The sequence below is a fragment of the Corvus kubaryi genome, unplaced genomic scaffold (genome assembly GCF_017639235.1).
Source record: "Corvus kubaryi isolate FWS band 111438036 unplaced genomic scaffold, C.kubaryi_AGA036_p1.0 split3-131, whole genome shotgun sequence".
Classification (NCBI taxonomy): Eukaryota; Metazoa; Chordata; class Aves; order Passeriformes; family Corvidae; genus Corvus; species Corvus kubaryi.
Window position 1 is genome coordinate 1277466 of NW_024582083.1, and position 21122 is coordinate 1298587.

Here is a 21122-nt window from a genome sequence, read left to right on the forward strand (position 1 = left end):
ACTTTGTGTTTGCACTACATCTCACTGTATTCAAATTAATAACTATGAACTTTACTTTCTTGCATTACATAGAATCCAATTTGTTGAAACACTGACTTGTTATTTATGCAGGACATAATATTTGATGGCTATAGTGTTGCTTTCTTTATCATTGCCCAAATTTCAAAGTGATCATTCAGAGAGAAACAGGACCCTACATGATATTTCAGTTTACCTTCAACTGAGCAATGCACTAACCTACATTATTAGACACAATTTTTTTTTTTTTTACTATACAATAAATTCTTACCTAAGGGCTGCAAACTTTCTATTTCTATTGTTTTCACTACTGCATGAGAAGCAGATCACATGCCAGTTATGGGCACCAACCAGAATGTAAACTGGAAATATATGGGTTTAAATGTGGTTTTTTTCAATATCAATAAAAAGTGACATTACTGTATTACCACCTGACCTCAGAAACAATTTTTCTCAATGTTAAGGAAAGTATTCCCAGATAAGACAGAACCATCTTTAATTCATTGCATTTTACAGAATTATTCACATTCCCTTCGCATGAAAAAAATCACACAACGAAATGGCATTTGCAATTAAGTGAAATCAGTGGATTTCTTGAAGAAAGAAGAAAAAGTGATGATACTAATTGAATCAAACAGAAGTTAAAAACATCTCAAATACTTAAAAAGCTAAAAATAAAATAAGCAAGGTAAAAACCCAATGGTGGCCAAGTTCTGTGAAACATACTCTGGAAGAATTCGTAGCTTGCTCTTCATATTAACGAAAGGTAGAGTTTTATGGCTTTTGAAATTCAATTTGACTCCCTTCACAGTAGAACTTCACTTTTGGAACTATTAATGCACACTTCAACTGCTCTTCTAAATAAGCCCTTTGATGATTACATTTTAAAATGTAATTACTTTCCACAACAAAAAAAATCTCTTCAAATATTTGAGGGGGCTAAAAACAAATTATGCCCCCTGCTGTTTCCACTCCTGTGTCTTTTCCAATTTCAAGTATTACCTTAAAAATTCCTTTTTTCTTACAAGCTTATTTTCCATCTGTTTTTCTGTACCAGTACCTGCAGTGACATCAACCAGGAAAGATGGGTCACACATAATTAACATTCCTTTATTTTATTTCTTTTAATTTGAAAGCGTTCACAAATTAAAGCATTGTGAATGGTAGCTGCCAAATGATACTGAAAGTTTAAAGTGAACATCTTGTATTAGTACTAAGCCATAAATAGGAAACCAACTATTTGAAAGAAAAGCCCAAAATTGTAGTTTTGTATCTATGCCTATTTAAAGCACATGAGAATAAGGCAAGTCTTAGCAATGGAAAAACAAAAGAACAGAAAAGGATCAAAGAAAACATCAAATAAGGCAAGCAGAAATTGCTTACTGGTTCTTTCAGGCCTTTGAACAATCCTAGTCTTCTTATTCTGAATTCCACTTTCATGAAGTGCCTTAAACCAGTCTCTCAATCTGTTTGCAACTTCCCTGAATTCCAGGTCACTGCACACTGAAAAACAAAATGCAGAGCTGTTTAATGTGTTTCTCCAGGCTGCTAAATAGAACTTTTCAAACAATGCTAAAAAAAATCTCCCAAATCCCCCCCAAACCCCAAACCCCATATAATAATACAAACATGTATGTTCTACAGCTTTTTTAATTAATTAAATTCAGTTGCATTGCTTAGGTACGTCTTCAAAACCCAATGAAGGTCCTCAGAAATAAATGCCTGGTGTATAGAGGAATTATAAAATTACAGGTACCTAGAAATTGAAAACTTGCTTTGCAAACTACTATAGACAGTTGTAGCACAGGTATTTCCAACTCTTAACTGCATATGAGACACCCATAACAGTCTTTTGCCTTTTTATTTCCATGTTCATTAAGGCAATACTAATGCAAGCCCTACCAGAACAGGTCAAGAGATGTAATTTAGGCAGATAATCATGAACTCCCAACCTGATTTCCTATGCTGAGGCATGAAAAGAGGAAATAGGATTGACAGCAAAAGTGTTTCAACAGTGTGCTGGAAGTTTGTATCATGGAATGCAGTTTCACAAGCCAAACTCGTGAGCACGTAACAGCAAACAGGCAACTGTACAGCCACTTGGTGAGGGAAAGGATGGATTCTTTGACCAGAAATAGAACAGGCAGAAAAAGCACACCAGACCAAAGAGAGCATCGGTAGCACCAAGAGCAGCAGATTAGTAGCAGACTGGCTGAAGTGCTGTACAGTACTGGCAGTTCATACAGAAGCCAGCAACAGAAGTAGATGTTAGAGAGAGATGTGAAGTCGAGAGGCTTATTCACTGAGAAGACAAAGAAAGAGCATGCTTGAAGCAAGTAGATAGCCCTCGCACAACATCTTCCCATGTATTTGGGAAAAGCTAGGAAAAGACAAAAGAAATAACAGTATCTGGAAAAAGACCAGCACAGAAAAGACACTGGATGTACCCCTCCTAAAGTAACAAAATACGTTCTACTGCCATTCTCAATAGCTATCACTTCCAAATCAGGATCACTTTCCAGGTCTACCAGTAATTGAATAAGCTACAACCTGAAGAGCTCACACCTAAGTTGGCAGGTTTCACAGTGACACTCTTGAAAATAAATCTCCAGTTTGCTTACTTTTCCTTTATTGTGTAGCAATCCAACATATTTAGTGAAGCAATCCAACATATTTAGGGACATATCCTTTAGCACTTCATTAAATTGAACAACACTGTGAAACACCTATTTGTATTTTAGATACAAACATGTCATTCATTATGTCAACAACTATCAATGTCTGTACAACTGCACATATCTAAGCATTGGATTATTTATACTTTATTGAAGTCTCTCTTGATACTTTGATTCTATCCATGAAAGACTTAAGCACAATCTATACATCCATTTGTATATATTATGGCCTGACATTTTTATAGAACTTGTATTTGTGCTTCTCTCATGTAACAGAACTACTTATTTTCTGATAATTTGATAGGGAACTGGGAAAAAAGTAATGATAAATAGGCATGTGTACTCAAAAATGTATTACAACAACCAATGAAAACGGTCTCCTGACCCAAGACTACATATCATAATTCAAAGTTGTGGGAATTTTATGTTTGCTACAACACCTTCCTGTACCAACCCCTGCAATCAGCTGACAGGTCAGAACAAGCAAGCAGCTATTCATTTGGGACATCCTGCTCCTCTTTAAATTCCCTTTCCATTACACCTGTATATCGGGTTTGTATGGCCAGGTTTTGGTAGCAGGAGGCTACAGGAGTGGCTTCTGTGAGAAGCTGCCAGAAGCTTCCTCCATGTCCAGGAGAAAAAATGTCAGCTGGCTCCTGGACAGACCCACCAATAGCCAAGGCCAAGCCAATCAGGAATTGAGAGTAACTCCTCTGTGGTTACATTTTTAAGAAGGAAAAAAGTTATTGCACAGATGTAATTGCAGCCAGAGAACCTGTAAGGAACAACTGCAGACACCAAGGTCAGTGGAGAAGGAGGGGCAGGAGGTGCTCCAGGCCCTGGAGCTGAGATTCCTCTGCAGCCTGTGGTGCAGACCATGTTGAGGCAGTTGTGCCCCTGCAGCCCATGGAGGGCCACAGAGATCCAGAGATCCACCTGCAGCCCCTGGAGGAGACCCATGCCAGAGCAGACAGATGCCTGAAAACTGCAAATCCATGGGAAACCCTTGGTGAGGCAAGTTCTGGTAAGAGACCTGCAGATCCATTGAGAGAGGAGGACTTGTGACCCTCTGGGGCATTCACCCTGGAACAGGCTATGTCTGAAGGACTGCACCCCATGGAAGAGTGACCCACACTGGAGCAGTTCATGGAGAACTGTTGCCTGTGGGATGCACTCTTGGAGAAGTTCATGGAGAACTACCTCGCATGGGAGGGACCCCTTTGGGGAGCAGGGGAATAACTCCTCCCCCTGACCACTGGGAGAAACATCGTGTGATGAACTGACTGAAACCCCACTCCCTCTCTCCCTACACAGCTGGATGGGAGGAGGGAGGGGTGGAGGGGAAGGTGTTTTTAAGATTTATTTTACTTCTCATTGTCCTGAATTTTTAGTAATAAATTCAATTAGTATCCTCAAATTCACTTGGTTTTGCCTGTGACAGTATTTGGTGAGTGACCTTTCCCAGTCCTTATCTCAGCTGGTGAGATTAGGACCGGGAAAGGTCCTTACCCCTGTCCAACTGCAGAGAGTGACAGAGTGGCTTTGGCGGGCCCCAGGCATCCAGCCTGGGTCAATACAATACAAGGTGAAATAGAGTAATACTGTTCCTTCCCTAACTACCCTCCTTTGGTTTAAGAGAAAGACTTGAATCAAAGGGTATGGAGCACAGCACAACCACTAGGGGTACCTGGACTGCCATCTAACCACTTTGATTTATTGACCCAGCACAATACTGTTTAACACCACCACAGGTCCCAGAATAACACTGCTATGTTAATAACCTGGCTATTTTCTTCTAAACTCTCTATATGCAGTGCTACTCTGATTAACCTCTGATGCTGAGATGACCTACTCTGAGCCAGCACATAAATTCATCATTTACAGGCACAGACATCCACATAAACATCCATATATACATGTGTGTGTGTGTATACATATATGAGGCAGAGCATGAGGAACTATCAGTTACAGCATGAGGAACTATCAGTTACAAGTAAAAACTTCTGAACAACATTAAGAGAAAGATCCATATGGCATCTGCATGATTGTGTGTGACTTCCTCCTTTCTGTAGAAGTAGCAAAATAAACACACCAAAGCTAATAAACTCATGAAGGTGTAAAAACACTGTATTAAGAAAATGAGACAGTACATCTTTGGCTATTTGGTATAAGAATAAAATTGTTTGTTGTTTCAGCATGGTACTAGCCCCTGCCATGTACAATATAACATAGAACACAGTTACGCTTACATATGGACCCCCATATATATTCTGTTACATTGTATTGTTTGTAGCACTTCTGAAGCATAAAAACAATCAGATAAAAAAATCAGTTTTTATATTGTGATTACTCTGACAAAAAGCCAGTATTATCCTGACAAGAAAATGAGAATATATCAAAAAACCTATAGACTGACAAAGCAGAAAATGCACAAGTAAGTAAGAACTATGGAGTATCAGTAGTGACAAACAGATCATTAAAGTAGAACAGCTTTTTCTATAGTTTGAAATTATCATTTGAGCACTTCTGGGCACAAACTTCCATTTCCTAAGGTACAAGGATACTGGACTACTTAAGCCCTAACAGTGGCAGGAAAGCTGCAGTCTTTGCCCCCTTGGTTTTTAGTTAATAAAACAATTTATGAAAAAATATCTACTTAGAGGATAGTCAGCAATGACTTCATTGTACCCAAGTACCCATGGACAGGGAATTTTTAGACTAAATGCTCAGACATTCAGTCCAACAAAAAAAGAATGCTGTGCATACAGAAGTAATGCTAAAAAGTGCATTGATTTTTGCCACATATATCCCTGTCTGTGAACATATATGACTACAATTTCTGGAAAATAACAGAATTTGTTAGGTCATTCAAAAAATAAAAAATGGTGATGCTTAAATATTGGATATTGGTTTTATTTAGAATCAGATCTTTGAGCATTTCTATATCATATTAGCACACAGATTCCATATTACCTCTTTATATAATAAACATAATAACAAGAACAACAGCAACTAATAATAATAATATGGAATTTTTCCTTCCTTTTTGTTTCATAAAAAAGTCACACTTCTATAGAGGCCAAAACTAAAGCAATATTTGCACATTCTGAGTAAACTGAGGGCCTCAGACTAGAGAAAGAATTCCATTTCAAGTTCCATATATACAACAGAAAAACTGAAATCTTACAACGTGAGTTATTAAACAGGCATAAAACAATTTCTAACATGTTCCACGTTAAAGATAGGACTTTGAATGTCGAATAACTTCAACTATATAATTTTTTTTTTTAAAAGCATTTATCACACTTCAGATTTTTGTTCCTGTTTTGACATGTAAAAAGAAAAGAAGCAGCTAAATAGCCTTTAAATAGTAAAATAAACCATCTAATTTTCTCTCACACAGAAACTTCTCAACAAGTTTTGTTCAACTTTTCAAGAACATTCAGATGAACATGTAACAGATGTAAAAGACTAAAGTCTAAAAAGTAGCTTTCAGAAAGTCATGAGAAGCAGAGAGCAATATCCAGACATCACCACAGTTACCAATACAACTTGTTTTCCAGAGAAGCTGGGCTGCAGAACATAACTGTAATACAACACAAAGAAATGTCAGATATATTTACTGATAATGTATACATTTGGCTTTGTTTCTAATCTGTATCCTGTGTCAGTACAGTACCTGCCTCATCTCTGCACCTTAATTCACATGGATTTATGTGAATAAACTTCATGTTCTGTAACAGAGATGATCAACCTAACAATCCATTTTCCCTACAACACTATTTGCCATTGAAAAATGCTTGCTCAGGGTTATGCTGTATGATGAAAAATTATATTAATTAATGGGTTGATACATACCAGAAAATATTTAGGGACTTTTCATCCTGGTGATGAGCTTGTAAAGATACACACTAGTGAAATTATTGTGGGAATTTGTACTGATTTAGAATAGGTCAAGATGAGGTAATTCAGATCTATTCAGACTATTATTTCACCTGATAGACTGGGAGATGAATCTTTAATGGCAAAAGACAGACAGTAAAGGTTGTAGAAAGTTAGACAGTAATCAAAAATAAATCACAGGAATCCACTCAGGAACCTGCCAAGAAGTACTACTGTTTTTGTAAAATGCCAATGCAAGGCAATTCTGCTATTACAATCAATTTTAGTAGCCATTAAGAGAATTAGTACAAGGTAATATGAAGTCACTAGCTCAAAGGTTACTGGAGTCTACTGTCATTTCAAGCAATGAGACCATTCTAAAACTAACAGCTATGGCTATGCAAAAAATGAAGGTATCTGTAAACTTACGGGTACTTAATCCAGATATATCTTTATGATAACTATTATTTAGGTGGAACCAACTGTTCAATCTGTTTTCATGTACAGTAAATGTTATGATTTTTGTTGGTATTTGAATACACTTTACAGATTGAAAGTAAAATATTTGAAAATCTTTTAGTGCCTTTTAACTCAAGCTAATTAATGAAGTAAAAATAGCATTACTGAAAGCTGTAAGGACATGCAGAACCTATTTTAGCACTAGCATAATGGATTGAATTCCCTAACGTATTTAAACCACTCTTAGCTTCCTGACGTAAGAGAAAGTAAGTTATTTTAACAGTGCTTACTTTTTATGTAAACACAGACACATATAAAATTATCTTTAGCTTAGTAAGTATTGAATGGACATGGATATAATGAGCACACTGAAATACTGTTGTATCAAGGAGTAGCTTTCACTAAGTGAAGGGTCAAAAAAGTGATTTAGAAGAAAAAAAGAAGCAATAAACACACTGCACACTATGCAGAGGATGTTCCTCAGCACACACAATCTCATTCAATCAGGCAGAACTACACTCAAATTCATGTATACAATAAAATAACCAGGAAGTAAATATAAAGAGAGAATATAGAAAACTTGAAGAACAGTTCAGGTTCAGACAGAACAGGTACACATCAATCACGTTTTAGAGTCAACTAGTAATTATTCCATGTGAGATGGGCAACTGATCAGTCAGTGAGTGCTAAAGCAAGACTTCTTGCTATTCAAACTTTTTCCACATACTGGAATCACTGCATATGACTTAAAAAAAATTGCAATTACAAAAAAGTATGGTATTTTTTGATTCACAGAATCAAACAATAATATATGTTGAAAGGGAACTCCAGAAGTAGTTCAGTCTTACTCTATGCTAAAAGCAGGTCTAATTACATTAGGTTACTCAGGACAGTGTCCAGTGATTCATGTCCTGTGACCATCACGCAATTCACGTGAAGGTTCCTCAATATTTGAGAGACAACCCCTCTTTGAAAGGAGCTACTATCAACTATTTTGTAGCTCTGTACTGTTCTCCCTGAAAAGTACAAGAGTATTTCCTCATGCTGTAACTTGAGGATTGCAGCCATCTGTCCAGGACTGTTAGACCCCCAGAAACCTGGTTACAGCAGCAATTCTGAATCAACTGTGGGCAGGAGTATTAGGAGCAGTCCACAGCTGATGCTCATGCAGCCCAATCCCCTTTCAATGCACTACCTACCACTCATGTACTGTCCTATGGCTGCACAGTGAATGTTGAGCATCTGTTCCAGCACAGGCATTTAAACATTCTTCTGAAAATACAATAACCCTAAAACTGCCTTTAGAACTCAGTGCTGCCTTTTAAGACAGTATCTATTATAGTAAGGAACATTACAGCGCACATACCTACTCGGTGTCAGTACTCTGGCAAGGCTGCCATTCTGCACAGGTTTATTAATTTAGCCCTAAGGAACTGATTGCTTGGACTGAAAATTCCTGGCTCCAGAATAAGGGCTAGTACCCACGTGGCTAACTCTAAATGTCTAAGAATTGTATGCAAGTGACTTACAATTCCTGCAATATAGAGCAGCACTTCCAGCTCTGCATCATCTGTCACAAATGGGAAGAGCAACATATGGCAAAAAGAAATGAGCTAGCAAAACCCAATAAATTTGGCAGAAGGACAAAAATCCCTCCAAACCTGTAACTAAAGGATGGGACAGCCATTTCAGTCATCTTTTTACAGTCCCGTAAGTGTAGTTAGAACTGTTTATTTTGTTCTAAAAAGGTTGTAAACTGAAAAAAATCATGCATATATTTCTATTTCTATAAGATGATGTTTATCAGCCATCTGTTGCTTCTAGGCCCAGTGATTTTAGGAAGATAATACCTTGAAATTAACAAATAAAAGCATTCTGATTTCCTTACTATTTAACTAAACATAATGAATTTTCTACTTCGGTTAGTCTATGTTATGAGATAATTAATACAAATGCTGCAGATACCATATCAGGGAACTGCAGCTGCTTATTCTTACTGCCCCAAATTAATGTTCCATACAGACATTCTGCACATGATTAATGCTTCACAAAATGCAAAATGATTTCAATTAAATTACATTTTTATAAAATAAATCTGATCTTTTTGTGTCCTCATGGTTTTTAAAGACTTCACATTTAAGTATAATAATAATTTCTGAGTGCATGGAAAATAGTAGTAACCAACAACATACAGAATTTATGTACCAAGTTACTGTCTTCAACTTAAAATACATGGACTTACAAAAAGATTGCAATTAAATAAGACAATACTTTCTTTAGTCTCTCAGAAGTATCACACACCTACTGTGGAATTTGCTAATTTATTTTCTGGAGGATAGTCAATGTATATGGCTTCCTTTGCTAATTGCTGCTAACTTTTCATGTCAGCTACCATTTCTCTTCATGCTCTGTTATTCCAAACTATCAATTTCTGAGGATAAAAATGATGTTATTAATCTGTAAATTGTGTAGTTATGAACACAGACAGCAAAATATGATAGCAAAGAGATGTTCCACTGTAACATGCTATATATATTCCAAGATAATTTTCAAGTATTTCTGTATATTCTATTGAATCCAATATTTCACATAATAGAAGATACAGTAAGTATCAAATAGGGACAGACCAAAAATCGTCTTAGTGGTGAAAGCTTTTAAGGAAACCATAACCCAAAGGTGCAATAGTTTTCCAAATTCAGTTTTAAAGATTCCTGAAAGCACTACATGGCTCTGGGACAAAGTCTGGATATTTTCTTCCCTTCAAGATCATGACTGACAGAGTCCTGCAAAGACTTCTTCCATTTGACATACAACCTCTTGAAACATAGCAGACAAAGTTAAAAATACCACTGAACAATGCTCTTTATAAAGAAAACTTAAAAATACGTATATATTATTTCACCATTTCAAATTAGGTATTTTCTGAAATCAGAAATTTTCTGTACTGATAAGAGACTTTAGAAGTGTATCACATCAGGTAACCCAGCACAGAACCTAGAAGGGACTAATGGGCCTTTCTATTGTGAGGGAAAATTATCATTGTTCCTCACTACAACTATCTACTGGTTTGCACTTTTTCTCTGGAAGGGTAGGGCAGAAGAACTGAACAGTAGGCTGAACAATCACCCTTTAACAGAAATTAACTACAGTCTGCTCCTCAAGTGTCTGGCATTAAGGAATTTTACATCATATAACAGATCCAAGGCTGCATTGCAACAATTTATTTTTTTCATATTTAGATTGTGATCTGATGCTTTAAACCATTTTGTATTTACACTAACCATTTGCTTGTGTGTTCTTCTTGAATGTTTAATCACTAACATTGCTCTTAATAGTGTGAAATTGTTCATTAAAGAGCACAGTTGCCTGTAGACCTTTCAGTGAGGACCAAGAGGGTAGAATTACTCAAATTTAGCTAATTATTTGTATCTTCCCTAAAGGAAGGCCAACAGAGGTAGACAAGCTCTTTCTCTACTATTGAAGAAACCTATGACAGTTAATCCATTATATAGTAATGGAACAGCAGGAGCCAATTCCCCTGGCACAGGAATCACAGGCAGTGAGTTACAAACTACACTGTACCACCACCTCAGTGAAATCAGAATGCTGGTTAAGTAAATATAATCTGCAGCTGTGTCTCCACACAAATTCACTAATCAGAAGTGTAAGGAGAAATGCAGAAACTAATGAGTTTAAAAAGATATGATTAGGGCACAAATATCCAAAATGTTTACAAATGCATACATAAAATATGTTAGCAAAGTGCAATTATGTTTTGCTAGTCTATGCGTTCAGCACTAAATGGATTGTTCATGAATGTCTGATGTAGATCAGGGAATTTTTATGAGATGTATATGAATATTCATAGAGATAGGAATTTATTTAGTCTTGGTAATTTCTAATGTGGTTATTCCTATGCATCTTTTAAATCCAAAAACTTTGCATTACCAACAGTGATCCTCATATGTGTTACAGAGAACCTTTAACTCATGGAGTAAACTGTGTGTGACAAAAATCAATATCAGATCCAAACCAAACACCATGAGGGACCAGTCTTGGTATCATGATAGGTTTCAGAAAATGCTTCTTTTCCAGCCATAGTCTTTCTGCTGGCTACCTGCATGCAGGGTGTCTGCACGTCAACTTTGCCAGTACAGAAATTTTCGAAAGGAGCTGCTTACAGAAGGCACAAATCAGCACCATGTGTATGCAGAACAGAACAGAGCTCTCTTAAAATCCTTATCCTATTGAAATCAGTAGTAAAATTCTTGCTGATTTCAGTACAGCCAGAATTTCACCCCTACTTTGCTGCTGTCTAGACCAACTACTTGGTTCTTTGAAGAGGAAAGGAATGCTAACACTGATCAACATGGTGATGATGTTTAAACAATTCTGTTGACATTTTTCACAATGAAAAATTACATTTCATAAACTTTGCAGTCTATTAAAAGAAAAATATAACCTTTTTGTTTAAAGAAATATGATACTGTTTTTTTAAAAAAATCTATACAAGAAAATGTGCTGGATTTCAGACAAAATCTATATAATTAGAATGTACATTATTTTTCCACATGGTGATTAAGAACTTTTCAAGGCAAAAAGAGTATGGGTAATTAGAGATGCCACGTAGTAATCTATTCGGTTTTAACTTTACTTGTTAATTGTAAGCCATGAAAGGCATTTGTACTAACTGGTTGTGCTGATTATCAGCACCGTTGCCTACAGCTGAAAAGAACTGCCAAATATCATCAGCTGTGGGCCTCTTCACCACTGCATCTGAGACTTCCAAACTATTGTCCCTAACAATGGCATCACTGTTTTGCACTGCTTACAAAATCTGTAATAGTGTCTAAACTGTCAGTGACATCATCAAGAATCTGAAAATAATGCATCAGTAGCTGACTTAAAAGTGAAAAACAAAATCAGTACTTTAATTGTTTTAAGAAATATTGAAATACCTACTGATAATGGTTTTGAAGATATACTAGTAAGAACAGTAAGAAATGTTTATAGTGTGAAATTATATCTATTTCTCACATAGATTTTTCTGTTCTCTGTCAAAAGACAAAACATCATTTTCTAGCTACTATTCCTTTTGTTACTGAAATTCAATTCCATGCCTGTTTCCCTTCTGCCCCTTTTGGGCTGTGCTCTTAGAAGTATTTTGTATTTCTGAAAACACATCAATAACTACAGAGAAGCATGCAGAAATATATCACAGTGAGATCTGAATTTCACTGGTCACACCAAAGTAGGCAAGTTCCTCATTTCTTCAACAATAACCACCATTAAATCAACATGGCACTACAGAGTCCTGCCATTCTATTCTATTCCATAGGGCCAGCTGCATCACTATACCTATACAGGCAGTTTTAAAGATACAGGCCCTGATAGATACATGTGAATTCACTGTGGTCAAATCTCGTGTCTTGTCACCACTGCACTGAGCTCAGAATTTTGTTGCCTTCCTGCCTGCACGGCTCATTGCCTCGTTTTCAAGATGTTGATATTGCTCCTCAATGACTTGCAGACAACAGAAAATTCACGTTTAGCAAGGTGAAGCGGAGGTACAGCACGTGTGCAAAGATTACTGGATTCAACAGCAGGCACCATCACAAAAAAAATTAACTTGCAGTGTAAATGGGTCTAAGTTTAAGAGTTTCTCCATGGTTCTTATTTCATTGAACAAACAGAAATCTTGGTTCTGCTTCATGGGAGTTTTGTCACAGATTTCAGCACCAGTTTTGCACTCAACAAATATGAAAACCCCTTATTGCTACTGCATAAAACCTCAAAACTTCCTCCTGGTTTCACAGTTGTAATTCAAAGGCTATTGCTTGAATATCTGAACTGACTTGGAATTTTATTTAACTGCTGCTGTCTGCATATATTAATTCATTAATTAAAAGGATATCATTAAGACATTTCTACTTTAAGAACTAACACTGCTATTATTTCTTAATATGCAATCAACTTACAGAGGAAAAAAAACCGGTTTAGTCTCATTTTATACTGAATTCTGGCCTTAGAAACAAAAGTTTCTAGGTTTCTAGGACTGCTCATGGATTGGTAAATTGGTAACCATGATGAAAAATAAATACAACATAATCCTACAACATACTGTACATGGCAGAGAGTATCTTTTTTATAACTTATAGCCACACCTGAAAGTCTAACAGGACTGGATGTACTATGTTATTTTAAAAAGTCATTAAATGTAGAGAATAATTCTACTTTTGGGCTGATACTGTTCAACATCTTTGTTCATGAAACGAACCGTGGAATCAAGTGCACCTTCAGCAAGTTTGCTGACAACACCAGGCTGTGTGCTGCAGTCAACATGCTGGAGGGAAGGGATGGCATCCAGAGAGACTTTGACACACCTGAAAGGCGGGCCCATGCAAACCAGTGCGAGATCCTATGTCGCGGCAATCCCAGTCACACCTACAAGTTGGGTGGAGAAGTGATTGAGAAGAGGGCTGCGGAGAAGGAATTCAGACTGGTGGTTGATGAAAAACTCAACATGAGCCATCAGTGTGCAGTCACAGCCCAATAACCCAAGGGAATCCTGGGCTGCATTAAAAGGAGCATGGCCAGCGAACTGAAGATTATTCTCCCACTCTACTCTGCTCTTGTGAGATCCCACCTGTGTACTGCATCCAGCTCAAGTGTCCCCAACACGAGAAGGATACGGAGCTGTTGGAACAAGTCCAGAGGAGGGCCACATGGTTGAAAAGAGGACTGGAACACCTCTCCTATGAAGACAGCTGAGAGAGTTGGGGCTGTTCAGCGACTGGAGAAGAGAAGGTTGTGTGGAGACCTCAGAGGAACCTTCCAGTATCTCAAGAGAGGCTACAGGGAAGCTGGAGAGGAACTCTACATCAGGAACTGTAGTGATGGGAGAAGGAGTAATGGGTACAAACTGAAAGAGGGTAAATTTAGGTTAGATACTAGGAAGAAATTCTTTCCTGTGAGGATGATGAGGTACTGGAACAGGTTGCCCAGGGAGGTTGTGGATGCTCCAACCCTGAAGGGTTCTAGGCCAGGGTGGATAAGGCCTTGAGCAACCTGCTCTCTTGTAGCCTCCTTTAGACACTGGAAGGCTGCTATAAGCTCTCCCCAGAGCCTTCTCTTCCCCAGGCTGAACAATCGCAGGTCTCTCAGCCATTCTGAGCATTCTTGTGGCCCTCCTCTAGACTCCAGCAGGTCCATGTCCTTCTTATGCTGGGTATCCCAGAGCTGATGGCAGTGACTAAATAAATTTTTGCAGGACATGATGCAGTATGGTCAGCAGTTGACACTATGGTAGTGTGGTTTAACTTTCTGTATAAAAACCTTCAGTACAACTTCATCTAGTATTTTGAAATCAGCCAGTAACTTGAGCTGTGAAACAATTTCTTAAAAAAAAAGTTACACTGAACCCTAATGTTTCCAAGTTGATAAGGGAAGCTACAGTAAGAACAGACTTCCCACCAAACCCAAAGGCATTGAATTTGCATTTTAAAATGGTATCAAAACTGTTGCTTAAGCCTCAGAACATAGAAATAGAACAAAAACTCACTAACTCTTAAAACTTTACAAGAAACTGACTTTCTTGTACAGGCTGAGAAGAACAAAATACATAAAAAACCATAGAAAATAATTTGGTTCTATTATCTTCCAGATACTAGAAATTAAATTTGTGAATTTTGCTGTTTATGCCTCAAGGTATGTTATACTGCATTTGCGGCAAATCTATTAAACAAAAAAGTAAGTGGGCAGATTCCTAAACAGAATCATAACTTAGCAATCTAATAAGCCTACTCACTTGGAACAGTATTTCACTTGGAAGGGACCTACAATAGTCCAGCTGCCTGACCAGTTCAGGGCAGACCATAACCCAATATGTGTTATTAAAGGCATTGTCCAAATGCCTCTTTAACACTGACAGGATCAGGGCATTGACCACCTCTCTAGGAAGGTTGTTCCAGTGTTTGACCACCTTCTAAGTAACAGAATGCTTCCAAATGTCCAGTTTAACCCTCCACTGATGCAGCTCTGAAGCATTCCCACGTGTCCTATCACTTGATACCAAGGAGAAGAGGTCAGCACCTCCCTCGCCACCTCTTCAGGGAGCTGTAGAGACCAATGAAGTCACCCTTCAGCCTCCTCCTCTCCAAGCTAGGCAAGCCCAAAATTCTCATCTGCTCCTCACAGTACATTGTTTCTATCCCTGTCACCAGCTTTGCTGGCCTCCTCTGGATGCATCCAAGGACCTTCACATCCTTCTTGACATGTGGGGCCCAGAACTGCACAGAGCACTGAGGGTGAGGACCCCAAGGCCGAATGCAGCGGGACAGTCACCTCTGTTGGTTGTCTGGTTGTGCTGTGCCTGATGCACCCCAGGATGGGGTTTTGCCCTCTGGGTTCCAGGGCACACCCTGCTGACTCGCACTGAGCTGCTGCCAACCAGCACCCCCAGATCCCTCTTGGCAGGGCTGCTCTCCAGCCACTCCTCTCCCAGCTTAGTCTTGTGCCCAGCATTACTAATACTGCTCCTTTCAATAGGAGTCAGCACGAGGGAGCTGTGCCCAAATAGTATCAACGTACAACACCAGGTCCATTGAACTCAAAACCACTCCCACTACCACCATGACACTGCTGCATAAAATACCTGACATAAACAAACAGCTGACCAAAATAAATTAAATGAATACTGAATGTCTAGTCACTGCTTAAAGCCAAAAAAATGCCCGAGAGTTAGGTAAGTCTCCTAGAAGAAATTAACAAACAAGGAAACATAAACCATGACATTTTCAACACATTGACATCGATCACCTATGAAGAAGATGTAGGCAACAGCTCCTCTGATTATTCAGTCACTCAACAGTGATAATAATCAGAAGTAACTTCCTGAGGATATAGGCAGTGGTAAAGGCCCACAGGGGAGCAATTCACACAAACTCTCCAAAATCTCCCTGAAAAGTAGTCAACTAGGTACATTACGTAACTAGATATTACTTGTTTCTCATTTACTACACACACACACACACACACGCACACACACACTAGTTTAGCTCTTCAGCAGAAGATAGGAACATACACAAATATATGGCTGAATTGAGACATAAAAAACCAGTGAGTTTCTCTCCTCTCTTCTATCTAGACAAGACAGCCAAGCACCTGCCTTGTGGGCACAAAACTGCTCCCAAGCCAAAAGTGTAATTAAAGAATCATCACCTCCTTGCTCTCCACATTTTCTTTTTTTACCTTTCTAGGCTGTTTCTTTCTTTAGTCCCTCACATTCCGAAATGTCAAGAGCTAATGAATCACACATTATTTATATTTTATTGTACAACACATAATCCAGGTGTCCCATTTTAATCACTTTAGTCTTGAAAAATTTCCTGTGAAATGAAGCATTTGTCACTCAGCAAATACTTCTGTAACAAAATAGCTTTTCTGATTATCATACTGTTACCAAGTGATTTTTTTCCTGGCAAAAATAGTAGGCATTCATTTTTTGAAAAATACTACAATGTAGAATTTTTTTTCAGAATGGTAAGATGCTGAACAGTTTAATCTAAATTAACTGATTGAGATTTATGCAATCGCTACAAATAAGTGCAGATATGTGTAATTTTCTCTTATAGCATTGAAAGAAGCAAGGAAATTGTCTTCAGGAAAATGTCCATTTCTTGTATGGCCTGATATTGCACAGATAAAGTAAATTCAAAGTTGTAAAATATTAAATAATGAAGGCTAACACTGAGACACTGATAGCAAGTAAAGATCACAATAGGCAGATGCATTTTGTTTTCACAGTTACTGTTTGGCTTCCATTGCAAAAGGAATTTCTCATCACTCAAAATAACACTAATAATTTATAATGCTTGATAAGGATTTTATATTCGCTTTTGATTTATGCAACAGAATGACTCACTGTCCACGTGATACAATGGAACAAACTGCTCAATCATACAGGAAAAGGGTTCCCGCATTTCAACTTTTTAGAATGCTGTTTTTTATCTACCCCAAAACTCTGGAAACCAAAAGGAAATTCAGATTACAACAGAACAAGAGCAGAAGCTCTGACCAGACCATTTCACGTTCAGCTCTCCCAGAAGAGTGTACCATACAAGTTTCAAGTCATTAAGCTGCAAGCCTCCAGGACACCCCAGATTCACAGCATGTGCAATGCAGGCGATCTGCACATATGGACTGGCTGTCTGCCTAGTGCTTAACAAACACATGCCAACACCATCAATCTCTTTGCAAATGCCTTCTTAATGGATATATGCATTTCTGTTTCCATTATGTGCTGGTCCTTAAATAGCACAAGGGGCATTCTTCCAGTCTGAAGAAAGCTTGCTTCAAGGTAGAACAATAGAAAAAAAGGAATAGTAGACTGTGTAATTATTCCATGACCTCTGTGTGGTAATGAAATTCAGTAGAATTTTATCTTTATGCTGTTTACAGTTACCTTCCTTCTATATATAAATATATATATAGCTAGGATTACTTGCAAGGCTTCTTGTGTCCTCGTTAATATACACACATGTACTATAGTTCTCAGACCATTTTTTGAAGCTTTTTCTCTTTCACAGCTCTTCACAGCTAACCAAAATTGTCCCACTAATTGCCACTGAAAGTGACAAAATCACTCATGAGGTTCTATTATGATAGACAATTATAATGTGAACCTTTTTGTTTTACATTTTGTGCATCAAAAGAATTTCTTAGGATGAAATGTTGAAAGTGCTTGGACCATTTTCTCTGGAGAAGAAAACAATGGGATCTTACAAATGTAAATAAATACCTGGAGGGAGGACATAAAAACAGAACCAGGCTCTTTTAAGTGGTTCCCAGTGACAGGACAAGAAGCAATGGGCACAGAGTGAAACAGGAGGTTTCTGCTGGACATGAGGAAACAGTTTGCTGCGAGAGTGACTGAGTTGTCCGGAGAGGTTGTACAGGCTCTATCCTCAGAGACAGTCTAAAGTTGTCTGAGCATGGTCTTGAGCAACTGGTTCTTGGTGGCCCTGCTTGAGCAGGGAGATGGAGCAAGAACACCTCCAGAGGTCACTTTCAAACTCAACCATTCTTCTAGTCTGTGATTCTGTAATATTGGTGTGTGGCCTGGTAAAATTTGGTAGCAGAAGTATTTTACTGATAATTTCAAACATCTCAACAAAAACCAGTTCAAGTGATGGTATAATTTAATTTGTCATTTACTGGATCTTTATTCAGATCCCCTGTGCTAGTTGCACAGGTTATTTTGGGGAAAAAAGGATATTCCTGTCTTCTTGCTCCTTTTGCACTAAGCAAAGTTTTCCACCTCCACCTTGCCCCCACCCCAAGCTTACTTCTGCACTTGTTTCTGGTTTTGAAAAGAGAAATAGAGCAAACCAAAAGCCTGACCCCTTGGTAATATCAAAGTCTGTTGTTACAAAACACAACTGATTTTAAATCTCTCCCAATACATTGGAGGACTTTAGATATAGATTAAAAAGAAAAAAGGAAAAATCTTTAACACTGGGTATCACTTATTACAAATCTTTATGCAAAAGACTCAATAATTTCGAATAAACTAAAATAGCAAATGAAACAACTTAAGATAAATGAGCAACTTACTGTTTATCATTCACTCTACTCTCCTAGTGTAGCCTACAAGGACTAATACCTTAGAATTATCACTTGCAGAGTGAAGTTTTACATGGTTTGTGCAAAAATAATATAAAGTGGCCTACAGAGAGGGCAAAAGACAGAAAGTAGTAATATATAGTTCTTCAACACAAGAAAATTAGGCTGTTCTCCAGAAAGGGAATATACTTCACCTAGAAAGCTGAATTACTGTATTTACTCCATACTGAGCGTTGCATTCCGGCCAATGCTAAGAACCTTTTTCAAGAAGCTCAAGAAATCAGTTCCCTAGCATCGTTCACTGACATCAACAAACTTCTAACAACCCCCATGCTATGCAGGAAAAACATCCTGACAGACTGGCATCTCACACGACGAGGTCCATGTTGCCCACAAATGAACACTACAGAGGTGTGGGTCGTAACAGGTGCAGGCTGCTAATCCTTACAGTCAGTGAGAGCTCTCACTAATAACTAAAAGACCATTTGGATGAACTATGTACTTGGTAAATCCATGCTTGCATTACAGAATCTACCTTTAAACCCAGCAAATGAAATTCTAGAGATGTCAAGATATAAACACTTGTACACAACAGCCTTGTAACTGCATTGATCTCTAGCTTTCTTTTTCTAAGAAGCAAACTGTCACAGATGCTCATCTCTGACAACTGTCTGCATCCTTTAGCCTTGACACACTATATCCTGTTGGCTATTTCCAGCTTTTGACTCAGAAAAAATATTTTTATGGATCAATCAGTAGTCTTTAAAGCTGGTGGACAACTCTTCTAAATTATTCCAATCTGTAGTAATTTTCTTTTAAATTTGCTTCCCTAATGTTATGTGTCCTATTTTCTCTGAAGTCTAGTTATGATCCAATGCGCAATTAAACGGTCAGAAACATCTCAACTGAATTGGATATACTTGAACACACTCTGGGTTTTTCTCGCTTTAATAGATTTAAACAGGGCGAAAAACAAAACCAAAGAGAATTACTATTTCCTTTGTTTTTCTGAGCCACAGCAGTATTCTGTTCACTTTGTTAAAACTATACACTCTTTTTGTGTTTATTTTCTGAAGCTAAACCTTTAGAAAGAAGGTAACTACAGAATACCAGCGATTTAGTGGCCTCCATCTTTGACATATTTTTTAAGCCTCTTAAACTGTACATAAAGAAATACGACAGAGGGTGATCAACTTCAAATACTGACCTTAAAAGGAAACTATACCCAAAAAATCAGAATCCTATGAGACATAGTAAACTGTGTTATAAACTTAAAACCTTCAACAACACCTGAATTCAGATAAGGAGACAATCCTGCTGAAGAGACCAAACAGAACAAAACTGTCTTATTACTTAGTTTCCACTTAAACTGGCTTTACAACTCTCCTTTTACATGTTTCATGCTCTACTACTGCTCTCAGGAATTTATAAAAAACCTCTACTATAAAGAGGATAAATAATGCAAAAAACATTTCACAGAAATTTTTACTGAAGATGAATCAATCCAGAATTTCTTATGACTTGTACTCTTAGAAATGGTAAATAGAATATTTGTTAGTTGTTTTTTTTTCCTACAAAAACATATTTCAGTACTAGTAAATCACAATATAAAGCCATTTAATTTTAGTGAGTAGTTATGTTTTAAAGGTGCCACCAGGCTAATGAGCCAAAGCTTAACAATTTGACACAACTGAACAAGTGCTGATGCCTGCATGTGAGGTGGCTGTAGCACTTGATCTTGCGGTATCAGCAGGAACAGTTAAAACAGATGCCACAGCTAATTTCATGGATCATGGTGCCTTCAGGAAAGAAGTTGGGTTTTTCATTTTCCATGAAGACTTTAATGCTTTATTTAGAGGATTTCTGACATGTAAATTAATCTGCATCTGGGATATAAAATAAAGATATCAAGAAAAAATGAAATTAGTATTGTATTGGTATTGTATTTTGTGATGCAGATAAAAAGCAGCACAGTTGGGTAATTACTCTACTTTGAGGCACATAGGATTGATCTAATAATTTTGTTACTGTATGTTTTCATAATGCTGATTCATCAAGAATACAAAAAAAAAAATCTGTATTTACAATAAAAAACCTGCCTTGTTGGCAGTGAAAACAGTCAAGATATGAAAATGTATCACTTGGAATAGATTTAGGTCATGCTAACATTAGTACATATTCTTACCAAGAGTCTGAGTAAAGTTGTAGTAACCTACATGAAGACTAAAAGCTAGCAGGATTGTTTTGCATGCAAAGTAAGGATGGTGTTTTTTTTGAAAATACATCTTTCTCTTGCTTAAAAACACTGAGAAGCATGTAATAATTGTCCTGGAGAGTTATTGTTAAGTAACTTTTTCTGTTACATTTCTTTCTAACACTGCGTCATCATTTGAAACTTTTAGAAATTATCACAACTAGAAATGAGCGACGTGAACACGGCCTAGCTGTCATCATACCTTCAATGCA

The 21122-nt window shown here is 37.5% G+C and overlaps 1 protein-coding gene across 5 annotated transcripts in view; it reads right to left on the reverse strand.

Moving 5' to 3' along the window:
- SPOCK3 (SPARC (osteonectin), cwcv and kazal like domains proteoglycan 3) overlaps positions 1–21122 on the reverse strand; it is a 171697-nt gene that overhangs the window by 20923 nt on the left and 129652 nt on the right. For all 5 annotated transcript variants that reach the window (XM_042014903.1, XM_042014902.1, XM_042014900.1 and 2 more), the window contains one exon: positions 1402–1521. In XM_042014903.1, coding sequence (XP_041870837.1) covers positions 1402–1521 — 120 coding nt within the window. The remainder of the gene's footprint in view (positions 1–1401; positions 1522–21122) is intronic.